Source organism: Carassius auratus, unplaced genomic scaffold (genome assembly GCF_003368295.1).
Source record: "Carassius auratus strain Wakin unplaced genomic scaffold, ASM336829v1 scaf_tig00002951, whole genome shotgun sequence".
Lineage (NCBI taxonomy): Eukaryota > Metazoa > Chordata > Actinopteri > Cypriniformes > Cyprinidae > Carassius > Carassius auratus.
Genome location: NW_020523497.1, coordinates 571,395 through 596,414, shown reverse-complemented (window position 1 = coordinate 596,414; position 25,020 = coordinate 571,395). Strand labels below are relative to the sequence as shown.

General features: G+C 36.7%; 1 protein-coding gene across 1 annotated transcript; it reads right to left on the bottom strand.

Moving 5' to 3' along the window:
* Positions 1-1,605: 1,605 nt before the first annotated feature.
* On the bottom strand, positions 1,606-23,568 carry LOC113070080 (lissencephaly-1 homolog B-like). The gene is made up of 11 exons (XM_026243243.1): positions 23,373-23,568; positions 18,329-18,580; positions 13,260-13,344; positions 13,091-13,165; positions 12,771-12,977; positions 9,938-10,106; positions 9,349-9,451; positions 8,911-9,139; positions 4,934-5,035; positions 3,611-3,767; positions 1,606-3,505 (listed from the first exon to the last, which is right to left on the bottom strand). Exons 2-11 carry the CDS (start codon positions 18,358-18,360, stop codon positions 3,432-3,434), a joined length of 1,233 nt encoding a protein of 410 aa, XP_026099028.1. The 5' UTR covers positions 18,361-18,580; positions 23,373-23,568; the 3' UTR covers positions 1,606-3,431.
* Positions 23,569-25,020: the final 1,452 nt, after the last annotated feature.

The window sequence follows — 25,020 nt, the reverse complement described above, 5'->3', positions numbered from 1 at the left end:
CAAAGCTACAGACAGATGCCAGCACATGGAGCTCGTGTAACTGACAGCAAAACTTTACTCACTATACTCAGTATGCAGCACAGATAGTCTGCAGCCTGACTGTCATTCACAGCCCATCCCAGTGACTTATTACAAGTGAAATGTCTTTTATTTCTCAAAAAGTCCATAGAAATATAATTAAATCCAGTGATACTGGTAATTCTCCGATTCAAATAGAAATTTCTGTAATTTCAAAGAATTTATTTTTTTAATTATAAACGATGGAAACATGTAGAATAATAACATGATAATAACCTAACATCCAAAACAGTTAAATATGTGGATTCACTCAATAAGAATAGTGACTAGAAAATAAAGTTTTCACTGAAAACTTTTATGATCATGCTTTTTTTAACGCAAGTACTCCCTCTAGTGCTATGATAGTAATATATAGAGAGAGAGATTAAAAGACCTCATTGAGAAAATAGTATTTACATTGTACCCCAAACATGCTGCAAATACACCTATTACCATTGCTATCACAATTATGCTAAACATGCTAATAACTTATACTTCTTGTGTCAACAATATCATAACACCAAATAATGCATAACTTATTTTCTCACAATTTATACTTTTAACAGACTAGTAAAATGTAACCGACACTCCCTTACAGGTTATTTAGAGCAATAAATTAAGACAATGGCTAAAATGTCACATGGTTGGACATCATGTCATTTACAAACAATGGCCATCTCATTAGAGACTCCATAGAGAGAAGAACGCCTGTCTCACACACAGAGACACTGTTGCCAGGATACACTGGCTGGTGTCTAAATGTCTGAAAACACTATTGTCCCTAATATCCTCAACACTGGGAATGTGAACAGGTCTTAAACAAATAAAAACAGGTAATTTGCTCTTACATAAATGGTGTCTTATATACCTCTCTTCGGAACATTACAAGTTTATAAGTAGTTTCTTGAAATGCCGAATGATGTCTACAAATGCACCAGTGGCAGAAAAATGCAATGAAAATTCTTTGATAGTTTTGTCTTCGATTGTTGGCTTGTATTGCATTGTATTGTCTCTAGGAGCAAAATAAATAAACCGAAGCTAGAGTGAAAAAGACATATTGACCATGATGCATCATCCAAGGGTTTCCATGGAAACTGTGGTTTTGGTGCCAGCCTGTTGAAGTTTTCTCAGGCATGGAACCATTAGATGTGCAAGGTCAGAACAAAGTCACTGATGCAGATCACACCAAAGGCTGACATGACACAAGATCAGTGTACAGAATAAGCCTACAAGACGATCCTTTAATAATAATAATAATAATAATAATAATAGAGCCAAGTGCATTTTAAGAAACCATGTATATAGTACTATATTATCCTGCGTACACTGCAAAATAATGAAAATAATTAATATTTGGAATATTACATTTATTTATATTACTTGTAGTCACTTTTCACAACTGTTGTTGAACAATACTGAATACCCTCAGGGTAATGGCCATCATATTGACAACACCTATTCTGGATGAAATGTATTATTCCTACAAATAAAAAAAGAAAAAAATAATATATTTTGTAGATGAAAAAAACAACAACAGGTGGACTGATGTATATTTACAGATATTTTATTATTTTAATTATGTTGCAAACAATGACATCAAGATATACTGGTGGACAGTTACTTATGTGAGCGCACGAGTATGTGTCAACAGTGAGACCACAAAAAGCAGAATGAGGTCCTCGATATTAGGGATTCTCAGTACATTAACAAGGCAGAGAAAGCGAATAGCTGGAATCAGTCTGCTGTGTGCTCACAGACAGGAAGTGACGTCCACACACACATCCAAAGATTCTACATACAAAGCTTTGGGATGGCAGTGGTTGGGCATACATGACTGTTGGACCAGCAAGCACAGCAAACTACTCACCACTGATGTAGTCTTTTAAGTTACTAATTGTTGCCTTGTACGGCAGCCAGTAGAGAAATTTTCAAACTCGCTCCGTTTGTCGGCCTCATTATTCTGATCAGGAGGCTATCTTCCTATAAATGTGTTCGTGGAAAACACATGCACACCTTTATAGTTAACACACAGAGCAGCCTATAGATATTGCACGTCGATCTACGGTGGAGGTGTCATCCACAGACTCCACAAGGTCCAGGAAAGTGGCTTCCTCTGCAATGCTGAAAACCTCCCTGAATCAAGAGAGACTGACTAGATAGCTCATCTGCACAAGGTCACGGAGCAGTACCACAGAGTACGCCAAAAGGCCTGTATGGGCAATGTCTCCTGAAGTCTTCATAAACACGCAGACAGGCAGCAAATGGTGCAAGCAAGCAGCAGAATGACTAAGCAATGAAAGCGCTATAACAGTGACGCAGGGTATTTCTCGTTGTTGAGAATAGGGAGGCAGAATGTGGCAGTCAGAGTGAAATCTGGGAGTAGCAGAAGTACTAAATCAGACTGGATGAGATGTAGCTGCATTTGTGTGGAGTGCCTTGTCCCAAAAGTTGAATGCAGCCCTGAAAATGGTGGATGTGTGCAATGGAGAATGAAGAAAATGGCACTTCACTTGCTTTCTATCAGTAAATAAAGTATGTCAAAGTGTCAGAATTATATCCTTTGTAAACAAAAACAAAAAAAAGAGAAAGAGAAACAAAATGTAAACCCTATGTTTCCAGGGACAAGTGCACTTTACCGATCCATGTCCTTTTAAAAGCAATCCTTTTGTGTATTGTGTTTTCTGGGGATCGCATGTAGATTTGCCAAAATTACGTCAAAGGGTCTCAAATTGGTTTTTAGAATGGAAACTGACTTTATGGATGAGCTGTGGATGAGAATGGTTCACTAATGTGAACTGAAGTGGTTAACGCTTCTTAAAGTGACGAGAACGAGAGAACTAAGCATCCAGGCGTTATATGGTTAAATTACATTACAGACCCCCAGAACAGACAAGTCAAGCTGTTCGTCTTCAGTCAGTTTAAATGTTTAAAAGTCTTTCTTTTTTTAAAGCAGAATGTGACAATCATCAAGACAGAAAACGTAAATGTCCAACCGAACGGTTTTGAGAGCCCTGTATCCTGAATTCCCCAAACAGCATCATTCTGCCTTCTGTTCATAAACGCTTGAGGCGAGAGCAACACCTGTGCTCTGCATCCCTACCATACTTTAGATGAGGAGAAGCAAAAATTTACAGTATACGAGGTTTGGATTAACCATGCAAGAATACTTGTATTACATTTTACTTATTTCTTTTTTTTCCTTGTGAGTGTCTTGTGTAACATTTAATAAGCTCAAACTACATCCAGAGTAATTTACATAAAAGGACAATAGTTATTAGAAGAGAGCTGGATGAGGTGGTAACCATAGTAATGAGTGCATCCTGAAGAGCAGGTGTGGGAGTGGCCAAAGTGGGAAGAGGCGGATCCTATGGCGATCAGCGACATTCCCACACTTTAACCGTTTGATCAACACTTCCTGTCACCACATAAGGAGAAGTCTTGTGGAAATCTGTGGAAGAAAGGATGAATATTTCATTGATTCGACAGTGTAATGAGAACAAATGTCACTATTTCGTTTCAAGAATTTCCATGCAACAACATCTGCTTGGCTTACCCAGAGAGGTAACAAAGTGTTCATGGGCACTCAGGGTCTTCATGCAGCGCTTGTTCTTATAGTCCCAGATACGAAGGGTCTTGTCATCAGCGCAGCTCACTACAAATCTCCCACCAGGATGGAACAGCAATCCACGCACCCAGTTATCATGACCGACCTGAGAGACGAGAGAAGGAAAAGATGAATACGAGCTCAGAATTTGCAAATGTGATTCAGTAGATTTAATAAAAGGGGACAATCACATCAATGTGTATTTGCAAAAGTGGTTTGCTTCTATTTCACCAATCAATCAAATCAAATAGAGCAATGATACAGTATGATATACACACAGTTGCCATCTTCAAAATAAGACTTGAGTATTCCAACGCAAAATTTCTATATACCGTGAATACATTTTACCAAATGTGCAATATAAAATTATATAAAAACATTCTAATGGGAAATGCATCCCACAATGCAATGCAACTTTCCATTAACAGCATGAGAAATAATGCAGTAGGAATCAGCTACTTTAAATGTCTCCTCTTTAACTCATTTAATTAGACCGTTATTGACTCCTTATATAAACAAAATAAGATTAAAAATATAACATTTTTGTTTCCAGAGATCATGAACTCCGCATTCAACATAATGTGACAATACAACATACTGCTGTTTGAAAATATTGATCATTGAATAAATGTTTGGGTAGCCTATTTCCACCACAAATAAAAAAAGCTGTGCTTTGTTAAGTCATTATGACATGAGATTAAATTATTTTGTAATAACAAAATAAGCTGAACCGATTACCAATTATGAGAAAAAAAACATAAGTAATAATTATCACAAAGGCATTTTGAAACAAAACATTCTAACATGTCAGGTATGACTTTGTATCTCAAAAAGATTGTCAAATTGAAATTAGCTCATTAATATGACAAGTGCAGTCACATTTCAATAAGAATCCTCCATCAGGAAATCACACAAATTTCCCATGCAGATTTCGCAACAGGTTCAAGTCACCGTGTTGACCAACAGAAAGTGGCTTCTGTGTGATCTTTTCACATTTTTAATTAACTTGTGTCAATATTTACATTTTATCTCAGAATTATGACTTTGTATCTTAATTTTAATTCTTATCATGATTAGGTTTTGTGGTAAACTTAGGATTTAACAAAGCATTATTTTTGTTTGTCAACTGCACACTTGTTAATATAGTAAAAAAAAAAAAAAAAAAAAAAAAAAAATTGCTCAGTGCAGTAACCATTACTTTTTTTTATTCTGAATACAGGCAGTGTGTAAGATACAATCAAGCTGCCTAAACTAAACTAAAGCTTAACTCACCAGTGTCATAAGGCACATGCCAGTACTTATGTCCCACATTTTAATGGTCTTGTCTCTGGACCCAGATAACAGGAATGGCCCAGGCTTTCCACTTTTCTTGTTCTGCAAGAAGGGTTTAAACAGGACAAATTATTATAAGACAACAATATATATCGTTCTAGAGGATCATGGATGCAGAAAAGGGGAAAAAAAAGAAGAAAAACTCTAGGGCTGCCCCACTAATAGTTTGTTAGTCAAAGAAAAAAAAACATCCTTGTCTATGAAAAAACAATAGCTAATGGCTGGTCCTTGGGGTAATTATCATTCATTGACCTCAAATATGGCATATTTCAAACTGAAGAATTAAAGTAGTATTAAATTTACACGGCCGTTTGCTCTAATATTACTCTAGATAAATGAAAATCCTGCTTTGTTGTGCTGTAGCCAACAGTATAGTCAAAGTTATTCAACTTAAAAGTCTAGTTATGAACGACAAGGATAAAAGAATGGAAGCTGTGTTTTAGTCTGGACAGAATTTTTATTTTGTATTTTAACTGTGCGGCTTGCAGTGTTGGGCAGTAAGCAGCTACAAGCAGCGAAGCTACTAGTTTAACTACATTTCTCAGTAGCTTGGTTGTAGCTTCGCTGCTTTCTGAATCAAATAGCTTTTCAGTAGCGAAGCTCTTTTTTTTTTTTACCAAGTAGCGCGGTAGCTTCCACACAAGCTACATTTTCGCAAGCATTTCTGAAGCTCAAACTCAAATCGGGAAATACAACTGCTAAGATCGCTGATCCTGGATCTGTAGTGACGCGACTGCGCTACTTCATCTTGTTCGTGTTTACAGTGGATAGCAACCAACCATCTTTATGATGCATTACCGCCACCTTCTGCTCCGGATGGTACCACTACTTAGCCAGTCACGCAAAAAATTATTTGATGAAATGATGGCATAGGATGAGGTCGGAGAACAGTTAATCCCGAGGAGTGAGTCGCCGTGGCCATACCTCGACAAGTACATGACACTGACTGAGATAACAGAGAGAAAATATGTTTTCAGATGCTGCTTGTAAAAATTATCAGGGTCCCCTTTACGAAAGGAAAATATATTTGCCAATATATTTCTTAAAAATTTTTTGCACTGTTTGGATGTCTTGCATTTTGTTCTGCAAAGGCCTACAGAATATTAAGCATGCCCATGCAACAGGTGCATACACTTACTTGTGCGCACATTGTTAATGACATGTATTTGGATTGTTTTTGTTGCCAAATTGATAAGGAACACAAAAACTATTAAACTAAACAATTACACGTGCCTATCTGTTTGACTGACAGTTTTGAGCACTGAGATAGCATTGACTTGTAATAAAACGTGTTCAACATAAAAATGTAATTTTAAAAGTAGCAAGCTACTGTTGATGTAGCTTAGCTTGCTACATTTCCCAGGGGGGTAGCTTCAGTGTAGTGAAGCTTCATTTACTGTAGAGTAACTGGTAGCTTAGCTCACTACATTTTCCAAGTAGCTTGCCCAACACTGGCGGCTTGGACATGACGTCCGTCAAAAATAGACTAGTTACCTATCTTTAGCAAAGCAGCATGGTGAGCCGCTTCTGAAGAGTACCGCAGTTTGGCACGACTGGTAAAAACACAAAAACTGATCAGAGTTGCCGCGATCAGCTCCGGTGGCCATTTCAGAGGATAATGCGCTACAGACGTGTGCAGTGTAAATAAGGGGTTAGCGTGCTACTGCATGACATGAAGGAGTCAGCACTATCACTGGCATTTTTTCTTGATAACAGTGGAAACAAAATACTCCATTTTTGCTCTACAATTAAAAGTAATCCATCATTCCTCATGGTCAAGGCTCTACTTTTATTTGTCCATACCATAATAATACACACACTATAATATCAACAAGATGGTGTGCTTCTGTAAAATAGAGAAAACAAACAGGATGGGCTATCTGTTGTCTAGGTCTCGGTGCCGCACAAAATTCATGCAAGTCACAACTTAACGTATGAGAGTTTCTGCAGGATTATAAAGCTTAAATTGAAGACTTTTTAATTTTAACAAAATAAAATAAAATACAATATAATCAGGGAAGCTCAGCATCATTTGCAGTTCAGATACAGGTCTTAAAAAAAAACAAAAAAAAACATTTAATGATCATGGCCGTCACATCTCAGGCTTTAAACCATAAAAATGTAACCATGTGTTTTGTTACACTAGCCTGGGCTGGAAATGGGGGGGTTACGGGGAACAGAGTCCAGAGTAAATTTCGAGGTCAATTGGTTAGATTTTTTTTTGGAAATGAAAGGGATTTCTATGCTTTATTCAATAGCCTACATACAAACTATATAAAAAATTTTGAAAGAATCTTTGACTTGAAAAGTGCCTTGCTTCATTCCTGAATGAATCAGCTGTTTGAACAAATTGACTGAATGAATGATTCACAGCTAATTATGAATTTACAGCTAATTATCTTATCCATGACTCATGGCAGGTACTTTCCTTCAGAGATATTTTCTTATAAAAACACCCGCGCTGCATTTTGACATTATGTTTGTTTATTTGAAACCATGCTCTTATGAAGTTTAAACCTCACACTCAGCCATATCATGATTCTTGTCTTTCCGTCCTAAAGTTTTAAGACATCTTGAAACTATAATAAGAGGCCTTCAAATCTTTTTATGTCCTTAAATTTGATGTGACAATGACGATTAAATGTTGATTACATTTTTGTGTCATATTCATATTCATTAGGCCTAAAAGTAAATTTTTACATAAAGGCATTGTGCTGGAAATATTACTATTATTTAGTAAAATGTATGTGATACTGCTACTACTGTTGAATTTTTTTTATAAAACAATTTTTTTAAGAAATAAAAATCACAATATTTCTTCCATGTTTTAATTTCAATAGCAAATCCCCTTTATTTACCAAAAATGTGTTTAAATTTCATAAATTAAAAGACAAATTAAATTTGGGTGAAACTTGTTTACTGTTTTTCATAATTATATAACTTGCAGTGGATAAGACGCATGTCATTGGTTGGAGAGACCTGGGCTCGAATCCACTGGTTGACACCAATGTGTCCCTGAGCAAGACACTTAACCTCTAGTTGCTCCAGAGGCATGCGACCTCTGACATCTATAGCAATTGTAAGTCGTTTTGGATAAAAGCGTCAGCTAAATGTAAATGTAGATTACATTTTTGTGTCATATTCATGACATTCTTCACAATGGTAATTTTGGTAGCATAGAAAAACTAAACTATATGAAATCACGCACCTGATGGAATTAACCGCTGATTAGAGAACACCCCTAACATCAAGGTGTATGCAATGCCTAAAAACTTTCTTATTCATTTTGCTAATACATGTTCTATGTTTCTTATTTATTTGATTATATATAATTGCTGCTAAAAGTAAATTGCGCATGGTGCTTTTAAGCCATTTAAAAGTGAAGGAAAGTGAGGAAAAGAGGGAATATTCAAATGAACTAAAACAAACAATTGCTTTACGCTGAAAATGCCACTATTTGAAAGTGAAATTAAAATGCACACGCCGCTTTTGCAAGTTATTTAAAAGCAAAGGAAAGCAAGGAAACGTCCAGTATTATCAGTGTTGTCACACGCTGATTTAACCGGTGGGAAAATTTCCTCACCATCACAACCCTATTCTCGACATTAAAAAGGCAAACAGACAGACAAACACATACACACAGAGAGATTCCTGCCTTTAATAGAGAGAAGAATGTGTTCAGCCCCCTCACTACGAAGCTCAAAAACTGATATTTGGACCAGCCCTACTTGAAATCATATTTAAGATTTCTTGCTCCATTTAAGACTTAAAATGTAAAAGAAATGTAAGACTTGAGGACCCGCGGAAACCCTGATATAGGCAACTTGCCTCACAGATATAAAATAAGTGTGTGATCAGTTAGTTGACTAGAAAAATATGTTGTCTTGGGCAGCCTTAGGAAGTTTAACACAATGTACCTCAGAACCTGTAGCCTCAGATATGGTGGGGTGTGCGCTCTCAGGGGCCCAGGAAATGCACTCCACCACGTGCTCGTGCTCCCGCAGCTCTGCCTTGCACTCCTTGTTGGCCACCACCCACACACGCACCGTCTGGTCATTAGAGCAGCTGGCCAACAGTGTACCATCTTGATTTGGCCGGACCATACGCACCCACTCCCTGTGACCCGTGAACGTCTTCACACAGTAACTGAAGCAAGAGAGAATCATTAAAGACTGACACATAGAATGTTTTGTATTGCTTTGCAAAAAAACTACAAATTATGTAATTGTTTTGAAGCAATAACACAAAAAAAAAACTACAAGACATTCACAGCAACATGTGATTTATTGAAATCCTTGAAGAATACAATATTCAGAACACAATAGGCCCACATAATGCACTTAAGTATTACTCACCCTGTGGCCACCTCCCACATTTTAATGGTCTTATCCCTGGAAGCAGACACTATGTGATCACCGTTGGGCATTATGGCAACTGACGACACATTATGATCATGTCCTGAGGATGGGAGGAAGACGAATGAGATTTGGAGGAAACGCTTAGTTACTGTTAGTCTCAAGCAACTAGACTTCTGACCTCTTGTGGCATAACCATCCAATGTCAAAAAATTTTTTTTATTAATTAACCTGAATCTTCATTTGAAATACCTAAGGTCATTTACTGACCGATGTCAACAACAGGACTTATGGCATATGATTAAAAGAGGCACCTTTTGTACTTGAAAGAAAGATTAAAGCTGTCAGCCTGGTTAATCCTGCCCCCAAACAAACCTTTAAACCCCCCCTCCCCCCCGGACCAAGAGGTCCTGTCTGAGTCTCAGCGTCCAGAGAGAGGATTTTCCAGCTCACTAATAAGGATCCCAGAAAGTTTTAATCCTATATTGGAAGTGGCTGTAGTACATGTTGGGTCAAAGGCCATTTAAGGAAGTTCTTCTAGCAGTAGAATAATGGTAATATTGTGGTAGCAAATGCAGGAAATGTGTACCGTGCATGGTCCTGATGCACTCAAAGCCCTGGAAGTCCCAGAGTTTGATGGTCATATCTGCAGAACAAGAAGCCAGCAGTTTTCCAGTCTGATCAAAGGAGATGTCCTGCACTGAGTCAGTGTGACCCTTCAGGGTGCGCTCGAAATCCCCAGCCTCGTAGTCCCAAACCTGCAGAACAACATAACGCAACATACTTACACACTTGCTTCAAAGTGATTCAAAATAATACAAAAAAGTTGCACACTTTCAGATTGTGTAGCTTAAGTAAAACATTTGAGTGTTCTGGTACTTTCCAAACAGCACACAATTAATTTTTCAGAATCAAAAGCATTGATTTTTAAATAATAATTTTCAGAAACTACACCAATGAAATTCTGGATAAAACCCAGAGCCAATAACAACAACAACAATAATAATAATGATACATTTTATACACTTTAAATATGTATGCTTATCAAATAAGAATATATCATAAATTATATACTACATAATAGGGGTGTGCACGGATAGTCGAACATTCAAATATTCGTTCTGCTCTAATTATTCGATAAATAGAAATTATATTTGAATTTCAAAAAAAAAAAAAAAAAAGTTCACAATAAAACCTAATTTGGTCACTTTCTGTGATTCTCCACGGCATATTTGAAGATGCATGCAAGCAAAAAATAATTAATGAATGAATAAGGGGCTGTTCACATATCGCGCCTAAAATGCGTGGAAAACGCTAGGTGCACCGCTTTCTCCTTCTTTCCAAATAAAAGCGTATGGGCAGAAGTGCTCCTGAGACATCTGCCTTTGCTAAGCAACAATGACGCGCTTTCTCTGTTTAGTTCTTGTCACATGACCTGCGGTGCGCTAGCGGCATTCTGAAAAGTTCAGATGTTTTTAACTCGATGCGGTGCGGACGTGCCTGGAAAAACCGTATTGTGACTGGATTCTGAGCGTGCATACCACGCGCCTACATTGGAAATAACGAACTTGAGCGCGCAAAAGACGCGATATGTGAACGGCCCCTAAGAACTGTGGTCTTCTACAGTACTTCAAATATGCCGTGGAGAATCACAGAAGTGACCGAATTGAAGAAAACTGTTGCGGCATCTCTTAAGCAAAGAATAAACACTGCTACTTTGAGAATGCAGTGAAAACTCCTCTTCTCGCATCTGCCCTAGACCCACGGCAAAAACATCTCAGGTTTCTCGATGATTAACATGAGAGAACTAAGAAAAAAAAACTTTTTTGAACATTAGCAGAGCATTTTCCTTGATGCGAGTGGTGCGAATGCAGCCACCGCCAACGATGAAGAGGATGCAATGCCCACTCGTCGGAAAAGGCTGAGCCAGTTCTTCAGCGATGATTACAGAGAGTCCAGCCGAGACGAGTGGGAACAGTTCTTGCTGGAGCCATGTATTCCACCAGATGAGGATCCCATTCAGGTGGTAAAACGAAAACACGAAGCGCTTCACAAAACTTATTCGCTTAGCACACCGTTATTTGTGAGCCCCGACAGAGTCTGTGCAGTCAGAGCGTGTTTTCTCCGCGGCCGGCCTTATTGTCAACGGACTTTCCCCCGATCATGTTTACATGCCCGTATTTCTTAACGAGAACATGTAAAAACAATAGAAAAAATTTGCAGACAGTTTAAAAGTTTCAAAGTTAAGTGTAGGCTACGTTCTACAATAGCCTAATTGCTGCAGGCTGCTTTAAGTTTTTTTTTTGTTCACTTTTTTGTTTTTGCTTTAAATCTGTACTTTTGTTTGTTTGCACGCATTGTTAAAGGTTTTCAGCTACAAAACAGGATGTGTAATGTTCATGCTTGTTCAAAATGACGGAAACAATAAATGTTGCTGAAAAATAACATCCGTCTCATTAAACTTAATTTAAATAAACAAATATTCGAATATTCGTTTTTTGTGAGCTTAAATATTCGAATGTGATATTTGCGGAAAATGCCCATCCCTACTACATACTAGAATAATAAGTGTTCAATAACTGAAATGATCTGAATGAATGAATAGAGAGAGAGAGAGAGAGAGAGCTCATTTATAGTGATCCATATTAGGAAGATCTTTAAATAAATATTTAAATATTTTTAATTTACCCTAACCAACCTGAAACTCAAGTGACACACACACACACACACACACACACACACGATTGTTTTTGCATCATTCATGAATGCACCACTCATGCTGGATTTCCCCAAAACACCAAAGACAGCTAAAGCTGCACAGTATCATTTACATGAGGCAAATTTTAACACATTGACTCATTTGGACAACCAGTACAATTGTATTTTTGCAAGCTCTATTTTATACTAGACCTCTAATCTAGACCAATAAACGTACAGTAGCAAAGATCAACAGCAGGTTTAAAATCTGGCACAAAAAGATTATACCACTTCTGCCACAACTGCATTTTGGCAAAAGGTTAGACAAAGAATATAGGAGAGCGTTATAAGACCTATATAAAAAAGGTGTTACAAAATGTCTTGAGCAGTCTAGCTGTGATATTTATTTGTGATCTATCCATGTCTTTCTTGTGAAAGGTAAAAAGAAACACAAAAGAAAGATCTGATATAAACGCAGGCTGAGAATGCTTATAACTGCAACTGCCTGGAGTCCAGAGAACTGCTCACTGCATCGTTGCCCTGAGAAACCAGAGCATCACGATTTCTCCATGGAGATAGTCAGTGACTCAGCAGAAAAGAATGAGAGTATATGGATTTGAAAATTTAAACACGGCACAAGATAATATCCATGAAGCACATGAATACATTCTTGTACAGCCTAAGTCAAAACATCTGACAATGCAGAATAAACAATAAATTAATACCTTTATAGTGGCATCCTCTGAGGCGGAGACCATGAGGCTGAACACAGGGTGGAAGATGACACGTGTGACAGGGCTTCTGTGGCCGCTGAGGGCGTACTTCTCAGGCGGGCGTGGGATCCACTCTTTGGGGTCTCGTTTCTGTCCCATGGGGCCTCCTAAAGTGATCTCTGCCGTAGCTTCATTTAATTTGGACTCCAGCTCCATTACCTAACAAAATACAGGAATAACTGGGGTTACCTATCTTGGAAATTTCACATCTGTGCCATTTTTTCAGATATATTTTGTTTTTATAAAAATATTCAGAAAATTTATTTACTGACCTTTTTTTGTAATCTGATGACTGAAGTCCATTTTTTTTCCAAAAGGCCTGCATACTTCTTATCCAACTCTTCATTCTGAAGAAAATACAAGTAAGAATGAGACCTACTAATACACCAAATGGGAATGTCTTTTTGAATTTTGAAGCGTAGTGTGAAAATATGCTATTACCATATCCATCTCTGTCTCCTTCTTAAAGACAGAATATGCTTCTTCATAGCCATTAGAGCGCAAATAATCTGCTATTGCTCGATTTCTGAAAGAAAAAGAGGAGATTTCATCAGACAAAGAGATGTGCATCATGCAGTTAAGTAAGGGATAATACACTGCTACCTGTGCATTAAAAGATTAAAAGCTAGCCGTGAGTTATACCACTTATACCATAGTCATTTGCCAGCATTGACAAGTTAAAGCGGTTGATGCTTGCAGTGCAATATTTGACCAGAAGGGTAAAAATTATGGTTATTTTCCTCAGTTATGGCTCATTAGGCTTTGGCATACTGCCTGCTTCCTGCTTACAGAGAAGAAATGAGATAAGATCACATTTATTTGAATAAATTATAGCATCGAGAGAGAGCGAGATTTAAAAGGAGAAGGAGAGAGAGAGAGATAGATGACAGTTGTATGTGTGTCTCTCTCTCTACAAACAATTAAGTTGTAAGTTTATGTACTTAAAATACAGCGATTTTTCCAAATCGTTGCTGAGGAATATAATGTAGTGATCCAATATCTAAGACATTTTATTAAGTTGCGTGGCAGTGTTGACAACAAATCTCTGTGTTCCTGAATGTTTCTGTGTGTAGACAGGGCGATCTGCGATCTCCGAACTCTCTCTCTCTTTCCCTCTCTCTGTGTTTGTGTGAAAGCAAAGACTATGGAGAGAGTCATGTGTGTGTTTGTGTGCATCAAAGCAGCACAGTTATACAGAATGGTCATTAAACTGACTTGGAACTACCTGTGCATTAAACCATTTCAATGCATACCCGCCAGCCAATCAGAATCGAGTATTCAGACAGACCATGGAATAAGCCTTATTAGAAACTTCCTCTATGGGAACATAACCAGTGTGTGTGACCGTCACCCAAATCCATTTAGATTTAATGCATATACGTTAAATCATGAGATCACACTTATCACATTAGCAGTGACAGAGATTAAGTCAATACGTAGAAGGTCACATAACTACAGATCCATGTTAATTTTGTTAGGGACATCAAGACTTTTTTACAGAAGTTTTGGGAATGGAAATGGAATTCAAATAAAGGATTGAATCAGCTACATTAATATAATGGAATCCAGGAGTGAGATCTGAAATAATAGTAGAAGCATTTAGAGAACTTGTCTGCTGACTGTGTGTACAGAACTTGATTGAAAGAGAAGTGACAAATGTATTTAGCTGCAGTGTAAACAAGGCCATTCTTTTGTTTTTGAGGGATGTTTTGGTGATGCAATACTTGGGTTCTACATGTTAATAAAAAGTGCACTTCCAGCAGTACAACTCGGTAAGAAAGTTCCATCTCTTAATGAAGGTGGAGACTGAAGGGGTAAAAAAATGGACCAGGGAAGTAACCAAAACACAGTGTCCTGGTTGTAATGGACACTCACCACTAAGGATGGAAAAAGTCTCAAATGCCAAAATGGAGGACTGAGCACTTTCACTCAAACTCTTGAAACACGGCCTCTTCTTTTCTCTTCCTGTGCCTCATTATGTAATTGAGACTTTCGAATATTCAGATAATGGTGAATAATTCATGAGCTGGCCAATGGGCTAAATTTAGACAGTGATGGCAGCACTTTCGAGACTAGTCCAACTAACAGTGACTTTTCTGAAGGAAACTGACTTGAACATAAGCGGCCCAGTATCTATCTTTAAGGCAAAAACTGAATTAAAAGAACAGCCACCGAATTAATTTAAAGACAGCCAAATTAAGTTTCTTAATGGTGAGTTTTTTTCCAGTTAAAATACTTTCTCCAAAACCAATTTTAGCTACACAGACAACTAAGTAAGCCATACATAGGCTGGCTTTCTGAAGAGTGTAAACACTGTAACACTGACTGTCCGATGGCATTACAACATTTTGCAGTCATTTTGTCACAGGCAGCAGACAGGGAAAAATATCCATCATCCATAAAATTAATTTTATGATTTTAAATGCACCATCCAAAACAGGTTTGCATCTGCTACATTGCAAAACAACATGCATTTCTCAACATCAATCTTAAAAAATAAGTGTTCCAGGCCTCAAAATCCTTGGTAGCCCTTCAGGAAGGCAATCTTCAGGTTTAGGTAGCCCAAAATGAATTTAACTAGCTCGAATAAAAAAGACATCAGCTGAACTTTGCTGTGGCCAAATCAGTATGATCAGCAAAATCTAGTAGCATATAGGGATTCACTAAACTCATAGTGCAATAAAATTCATGATACAGATGACACTATACAATTTATATGTTTAATAAAAACTATAATGAAATGTAATTTTATTATTTCTCAGACAAAAAGCTGCATATTTCTTTGCGATACTGAAATGTTACATAAAACAAATCCCAAATCAAAAAATAAATAAATAAATAATAATTGTGTACACTTTTTGTCTGTTCTTTGTACGTGCTTTGAATGTGCTGAATGCACACAATGTTTTAAAATGCTTGAATGTTTAAATCAGCAAGACTTTGCAAACAAGTGCAAACGATCAACTAAGATCCGTTTCACCCCTACAAGCGAGTGAACAATGTGAATCAGGTTAGTCAGTATTCAAGATAGCCCGTCGTCGTCGGGCAGGGCGGTGATAATTTTGGTAGCCTGACTTGAAAACACAATAGCCACGGGACATAGGGCTATCGATTTTGCAAGACTTGGAGTTCATATCAGAAACATGAGCAACATTTGTTGTTCATCCTGTACTGTTCAGATACTCCACTGCTGTTGCAGTTGTGTGCGATCTCTAAATGGTCAGGACGCTGCGCTTGACTTGCACTATTTTTTGTTTCAACAACATCATATTAATGAGTGATTGATTTCTCAAGGTCATTTGGTTTAGAGCAGAAATTATACACTTTACAAAAATGTAAAGCATGATTTAACTACAGCATAGTGATTATTAAGTGAGCTGCTGAATCACAATCATTGACCTTAACTGGTTAAGTCTTTTGATGTTTGTAATACTGCTTTGGCTTAAAGGCTTCAGCAGCAGTACAAGCTTCCAGCAATCGGCCCTTTTCACATGACATCACGCAACTTCCTTTCTGACACAAAGCAGGATATTCTTACTTCCACCAGCATAGTAAATCACTTTAACAAGTAATCTGAACAGCCCACATATGTGCAATATTTTAAATGAGCCCTTTACTATCCGAGTTTAATGCCAGTTATGTTAGAATGCATCTCTTGTTTCTGTGGTGGTGCGTCAGGCTCGTCATGGGCCGCACGGTCCGGAGAGCTGTATATACTTTTCTCCAAATATATGAACTTACCTGTTTTGAATACTTTATATATTAACGTGTTAGTTTATGTCCAATATTAGTGTTAAACTTTAAATGAAATCTACCATTGATTTTCACCGTTGACTGATCTTGCAGAACATTTAGACTGATAACTTCTGTGCGCTGATGCGGCAGATTTGTCACAGGACGCACAATATGATGATTGCGACAGACTATATATGAACTAGCTGTTTAAAAAACATTATTTTTATATTTAATGTTAGTTTATCAGTATGTCTGAAAGTATATTTTTTTGATTATTGGTGATTCCACAGGTTCTCTCTTGGACACCAGATAGTTATGCTATGACAAGAACTAAGAGTCTCTCTCTTGTTCCACCCATGCACAATAATACCGTGTATCGTCGAACTCACGGGCTGACGATATGACAATTTGAAAAATGACCATCACTAATTCAGAAATAAATATTAAATATAATAAGTTTATATAAAAAGCATTTAGTTAAAAAAAGATGCCAGAATGTGTGTAAATATAAAAGGCAGGTCATAGCTGTTTTTTCAAAGATCACATTGCATACAGCCTATAAAAAAAAAAAAAAAAAAGATTGATCAATCATAATAATCAATATGAAAAAACACAGTATACACGTAGTTAAAGCATTAACATTATTAGTCTTAACTCTTAACTAATGCCTTTCATATTTTCCCGAAAAATCTCCAGTGTAAAGGTATAAGAGACGTACATATACACTGCTTTCCGGGAAAGCGGAAGTTAGCTGACGTCACTGTGAAAAGGGCCTATAACTCTCCTCCAAAACAAGGCTCGTCAAGTGCTCATCAAACATTAGACTGCTTGTTCATCTATATCATAACTTCTCTTGACAGTTTCTTCTTCATCACTGTCCCTCTTTAAATAAGTGAAAGGAGAAATTCACAGATTTCTGGTGCATCCAAGATAACCAAGAGACCCCTTGTGCTATGCGAAGCATGAAGAATACACAAGGATGGTCACGCAATTATGAACCCCTCCTCCACTCCTTAGTTTTGAGGCTTTATGAAATATTAAAGCTAACTAACTGTCGCAGGATGCTGCCAGTTATGCTCTTTATTAGTGCACTGAAATGCAATTGCTGTCAAGGTTTCAGGGTGTAATTAAATTATTTAATCGCATATGGATTACCACTTTTTCGGGAATATAAGTCACTTTTTTTTTTATCATCTGAAACATTCTGCAACTTGTATTCCACAGTTGCTTATATAATGCAATTAAATGCAAAGTGTGCAAAACATGCACAAAAGTGAACTCATTAGGACTCATGCCAAATGAGAGAGGTAGATGAGCTCACACTTATTTGTATAGAGTTATTTCCAACACTGGAAATATCAGTTTCTCTTTAAATAATTTTTGTTTAAACTTGGTGTTTATAGTAAATGTTAATTGATGAAAATTATGAATATAACCATGATTTATGCTTGTTGTATAGTTACATTTTTCATTCCTGTTCTGTTCTGAATACAGGCAAGTTTAAAGGATTGAGGGGAACTAAATGTTTTGCTTTATTTAAAAACATGTACTTTTATTTATCAGTATTTTACATAAGTTCTGAATGTAATTTAAGAAAGTGTTTTATAATCAGATCCAACTTATCGGTGTTGCTTTTTTTCTAAACAGTAAAATTTTGACCCTGTGTAACTTGTTTTCTGGACAGTGTGTTAAGTGATAGAATTTCAAATATGGTAGACTATTAATGTGACTGATACAGATCTGTATATTTTGAGTTCATGAGAATTCAGACTCACAGTTCATCTCGTTGTCTCTGTGACAGCACCATTTTGGCAGGAGAGTGGGGGCACTGTCTCTGCCCCAAGTATGGAGCTGTAAAACAGTCCTGAGCAGCTCCTCAGCAGGACAAATTGTTGGATGAGACACGCGATCTCACACTTTTGTGCAGACTGACGTCACTTTTGCAGCTTAGAGACTTCGTCCACAGCGACACACAAGACAAAATTGATGACCCACTGGAACTAACACCAATTTGATCCACTTGCCATCTAGGAGAAATGAGAGGAAAAAAAGAGAGATTAATTAGAATAAGAAACAAAAGCAGTCCATACAAGATAAATGTGAAGCTGCAATAATTCTGACCTTGACCTGAATGAAGTCTAAAATGCACTCTAAAATACACACCTTTTAGCCAGAAAAAAAAAAGCTTTCCAAACACAATAAAAGAGAGAGACATTATTTATCTATTAGAATTATTACTCACTCTCCACCTTATATTAAATCAAACTGGAATTCTGGGCATGTGTTCTCACAAGAAACCATCATGGCCAACCCAAACATCTACAATAACACACAGCCCCTCGAGGACAACCAGACTGGAAGTGCTGGAGGTGGGGTGGCGTAAATCTCCTCTGCTAATCCTGAGGGGATGGTGGTCCAATTAAACAGTTGTCCAGACGAGTAGTGGGGTGTTGGGGACTGAGACAAGACTTTGTAATCCTTTCAGTCGGTTTTGACAGCCTGTAAATATCCACTCTAATCTGTGCAGTGCAAACTAAAATAGCTTGATGCAGGTGAAAAATATCTAATCTGGCCTTCAGAGAGCATATAAAATATCCAGACGTGTAGCTATGTTTTGGACTTGTGTGAAAAAAATATCAAATATGTTTAATACAAAAACACAATACAATTTTAACTTCAACAGCCCTTCAATGCTACAAGACTCGGAAGCCATAAGACTTTTTGCTTTATTATCAAAACTGTTTAAGACCTGGATGGGGATTTTTTTTTTTTTTTATGCCAATGCTATATTGCCAATACATATCTTTTGAGGATATCACAGTAGTTCTCTTTAAACCAAACATCTTTCATTTCACCCCAAGCTGAATATTCTTTATAAATCACAATGTATATGAACTTTCATTTACTTTGGCTTTTATTATTATCATCATCATTACTCGTACTGCACTGAATATTCAATATTCTTTAGTAATTGCTTTACATTCGTCCTCAATTCTATTTTGGCTGAAAACTGAACACATCCTCATGTCATTTCAAACCAGTATGAGCTTCCATTTAACATTTGGCAATTTGATGTCTTCTATGTGTGTGCATTGATCAATGTTTAGTTGCATAAAAGCCTACATGAAATCTGAAGACTAACTACACCATGATATTGTGGCAGAAATGTGGGATATTCATATCAAATCTAATTACATTATTAATAAAGACATATTAATATAGACAAACTTGAAAGAAATTGACTCGAGTTTTATTGATAAAAATATCTTCATTTGTGTGTTAAAGATTTTTTTTTTTTAAGTATCATGAATCTGGAACTACATAAGTGATTAAATATTCAAAATTAAAAAAAATTGGTGAACAGTCACATTTATGTAACTCACAATAGTTTGAAATGCACTCCTGCCTAACATAATTAAATATAAAAATCATGTTTAAAATAATGCGAGTGTGAAAATAAAGCTTTGAGCACTGAGCGTACTCATTGCAACTGAACCGTGGACAAACTGAACTAATGTGGAACAGTCAAAAACATCAAACTACTATGAGGACTCTGGATAGAAAAGAAAAAAAACCTATCAAGCCTTATACCATGTGTGTTTGGAGTATGTGTATCTCAGAACAGAGCTCCGTTCATTCACTTTGAAGCATACCACACATTCACACAAACACATTAAGCCACATCAATGTTTTGATTTTAATGTGATACACAGTGCAAAAAAAATATTTAAAAAGTTATTATTCATGTCCTAAGCAGGGGAAATAAGTCAGCTTAACTTCCCTGCATTACACAAAAAGCAAAGGTCAGTATACTTATTTTAATCAAAAGGAAATACAAGCTGTACTTACAATCCTTCTACAAAACCAAACTCAACAATAGCTAATTTTTCTAAAATACCAATCTATCCTATGGAAACCCCTAATAAACACAATCTTTTACTGCAATCCAAATTTCAACCTAACAAATGTATAAGACAGGATGTTGGCCATATTTGGGATAAAAAAAACAAAAAAAAAACAGAACAAAACATATGGCTTCAAATAGGGTTCCAATAACCACCACTCAACAGAAAGCCAGATCTGGAGGTAAAGTGTCTAGACCAACTCTGAGACTGTTATATGCTTTTAGCTCTATGATATAATGATTTATTCAAAACCATGCCTAGGCACAAAAAATGTGATGTATCAAATGAGGAGATAATACACCTTGAGAATCCCTCTACACTGCCACGGAACATTCTCACATACCTTGGTAGAGATGTCCTAAATCATAAATGATAGATAGTGGGCAGAAGCAATTTTGTCACCCGTCTTTTTTTCTGATATTGTGGGATTAACATTCAGCCTGTCCTTTTTCAAAAGTATTATTTCTGATTTAGATGAATGGATGCCTATGGTAATGCAGGTGTGTCAGTCAGCAGCCGCATGTGTGACTAAATCTTCAATTTAGGCAACAAAATTATATCCAATATTAGCCACTGGCTAATAAATTATCAGATTTTACTTGCCAGTGTGTGAGTTGGACACCACTAGCGCTGAAACAACAACACGTTTGTGCACCTGGTACGGCTGAATGGATTAAGTCTGGTAGCTGCTGAAGTCAGTCAAATATGAAAAGTTGTAAATTTTTCATTGAATGAGGCTGTCTGTGACAGAACAACAAAATGCATGAAGTGGGGCAGTGTGAATACAGTTGATTCTACAAAATTAAGATTGTAATTTTTTTTTTTTGTATTTTTGAACTTCAATACTCTCAGCTATATAAAGCACTCATAAAGGATAATGCTTTTAAATATTCTACTAAAATACCCATATTGTCCATACCTAGATCACGCTGAACAGACGTAATGGATTACCATTTACCACGGTTACATTTTGATTGCTTAATTATGATGTGATAAAGTTGGGTGTGTCTCAGACCATTTCTAGGACTCTCCCATTGTCAGAAACACCTACTCCCAATATATTTCCACTATACACTAAAAACAGTGAGGACTGGCTAAATACTTGTATAAAAGTATGATAAATATTAGAGTTGCTAGAAGAATATTGTAATGCTGCAAAAAAGATTTTATGTAGCTATGGTGTTGATAACAACCAGGTAAATTTTAATACACAATCTTGAAATCAGTTTGTGTTTCACATTAACATTTGAAAATAATTTAGTAATGTTCTTATTAGTACTAGTGAGTAACATGAATATATCAATCGGAGCATGTTATTGTTAGAATTTGAGAGCTGACACCACATTTTTATTAGAAGGGACAGTGCACAAAGCTCTTTGTGAATAATGGACGGGCCACATGCTACAAATAAAGTTTGGTGAAAATAAAAAAAAACGTGAACCTGACAACCATGGCTTGAGCTGGGGGTGATTCATAGGGTCAAATAGAATTATATTTGGGAATTGCATCAATGCGTTTTCGTATGAACTTTGACAGCCCTAGATCTACACGAGACATTTTCTCCACATACAAGTTGCCTTCTGACATGTTTTTCTGCCCCCTTTTGATTGAAAGAATCGGTGCATCCATCATTTTAATTAATTCATGCCATTTCTTTTTTTTCTTGCATTGGTCTAAGCAGACAAATCACATCCAAAAATCAGACCAGATTTACCGTTAAGCATTTGTATTAGTGTGAACAGGCCTTAGTTTACAATAATCACAAACATATAGGATGTGTTCATGCAAAAAGGCCTTATAACATGTAGAATTCATTGCTAACCAGTTTTATTTCCAAAAAATTCTCAAGAATTGTGAGCCAGTTGTGTAATAATAATAAAAATAAAAAAACATTAGAATTAGATTGCAATGTCACACTGAATGACGTCAGATGTAAGGCAAGTTCAGGCCAAGCAGCCTAAAATTAATGAGGCAGGATAAATTATAATCATTAACCACAGTAGGGCAACGCCCACGTGGTAGCGTTAGGAGAGAGTGATGACAGCTAATAATCTGAGGCGTCGTGCGAGCCAAAATATATAATGTTACCAATGAACAAGACAAGAGTTCACGCCTCTACATGTCATGATTCTTGAGCTGGTGATATTTTTCCCACTAGAACTGAGCTTAGCTCATATTTATTAATGTCTTCACAACAAGAATATCGCTTACCGGCACTTATCTTAAACTCAAAAAGCATTCCATCTTGAAGACAGAATCAAAACATGAGGGCTGCCTGACAGTCAACGTTGACAATTTGCCTCGCTAATTATAATCATGAACGGCTCGACTATTGATTAGCTGACACAGCACAACATATCATACACGCCCTTGTTGACAGACTAAACTGCATTTTATCATAACCGTAGCGAAACATACAGTTATACACCGGCATCGACGTGATGAATCTCCGGCCTTCAACCATCACAGGCACACCCAAATACACCAGCCACTGAAGTACAACTTTAACGGCTTTATAAAGCCACGGTAGTGCGACAGAGCTTTTGATACACTTACATACAAATGACACCAGCTGTTATTACTTATCCAATGAGTTTAGTGCGGAGAGGACGCTAACATGAACTAGCTAACATTAGTATGGGTCAAATCCCTTAAGGCCGGCTGTCACAAATTCCAGGTCAGGCAAGAGCCAGGTTTAATTTAATCAGATGAGGATGTAAGGTTGTGCAACTTATGCCATTGCCGGCGTTAGTTTGTATCGCACTCTGATATTCCCATCCTTATTTTGCTCTAACGGCCTATCCGCCATTTTGAGTCTGTCAGGCAGGCGGCGCAAATATCGCAGCCACATACACACTTTCCTCGACTCACTTTCACTATAGCGCAGCTAGCGGCAAATATACATTATCCTTACCTTCTGATATGAAGGGTTTCCCATCTGCCTGATGACACAGCCAGGTAAAAAGTAAAAAAAAAGTAAAAACGAATGAGATAGGTCTCTTTTGAAAGTCACTTCCGATTTTCCGGCTCAGCCAGCGCGGTTTCTCCTCCTTGATTTCTGCACCGCATAACCGTCCACTGATGACGGGCACGCGCACGGTGCAGCCGGGTGCGCGCCCGCCTTGAGGATCACAGCAGTCGGTGGGTCACTTACATCATAACCTTCACCTGACACTGAGGACGAGCAGCATTTTATGAGCTTTTTTTTTGACGGTGGTACGTTTCGATTCATATTGGCATTTATGAATACCCGTGTTTTTAACAATTCGTCCTCCAAGTATGATTATTTGTAAATAAATAAATAAATAATCGAAAAAACTGACTAGGCTACTACAGTTAACTTTTTACTAATGTAAAATCATTCAAATTATGTGATCCTCTTAAGTTACATAGGCCTATTATTCCACATTGCATAGCGTGAAGCAATGAACTGCACTTGTGATGGATAGTGTTAGTGCAAATGGTCAGTGAATGAAATGCTAGGCTACTGTCTTAATACATTTTAATTAAATTTTCAGCGTGAACCATTATTAGTTAGATAAATTATTTTAATCAATGTTAACGTGGGTACAATATGTTGCAGTAAAAAAAATTTATTAAATGAAATAAAGCTGAAATAAAATAAAATACAAACATTAGATGAAAACTAAATGAAAATGAGAAATGTTGCTTCGGAAGCTATAACTGAAACAAGTTTAATTTGAAGCAATAAAATTACTAAATGGAAATGAATAAAAACTAAACTGAAAATTAAAAGTGAAATTAAAATAACAATATAGTAATAATTTAAAAATAAAAATAATAAAATTAAAAATACAAATGTAAAAATAATATATTAATACATCTATATGACTAATATTTAAAAAAAATCTATTCATGTTTTAGAGTGCTTTATTTGTAGCACTTTCTCAAATCATTTTGTCACCTTGTAATAATAACAGTTCTTGTCCTACATTCTTGATATCAAGCCAAAATCAGTCAAGTATGAAGTGCATGCATTAGCTCTCTTTGCTAGTCACTGCTTTGTGGCTCTTATAGATATAGTGCAATAATCACACAATGTACAAAGGAAGACATAAATGACCAGACAGTCCTGTATACAAATGTGCAAATTTATCTAAATCCACTCAACAGCCAGATACACTCGTGCTTTTTAAAGGGAGCTGCAAACATCATAGACAGTATTACTGTTTGATCATTCTGGGTCAGTAAGATTTTTAAAAATGCTTTTAAAAGAGTTATCTTATGCTCACCAAGCCTGCATTTATATTATTAATAACTGTTCAATATTTGAATATATTAAAAATGTAATTTATTCATGTGATTGCAAAGCCGAATATTAAGCAGCCATTACTCCAGTCATCAGTGTCACATGATCTTTTCATGCTAATATGCTGATTTGGTGCTTCAAAGGCACTTATGGTGAAAACAGTTGTTTTCCTGTATTCTTTAATGAAGTTCAAAAGTACGGCGCCATTATTGGTCTAGTTTTTAGATACAGTCTAAACAGATATCAGGTTCAGACAATGCTAAAAAAAATAGGTTTTTGGTTTGGCTAGTTT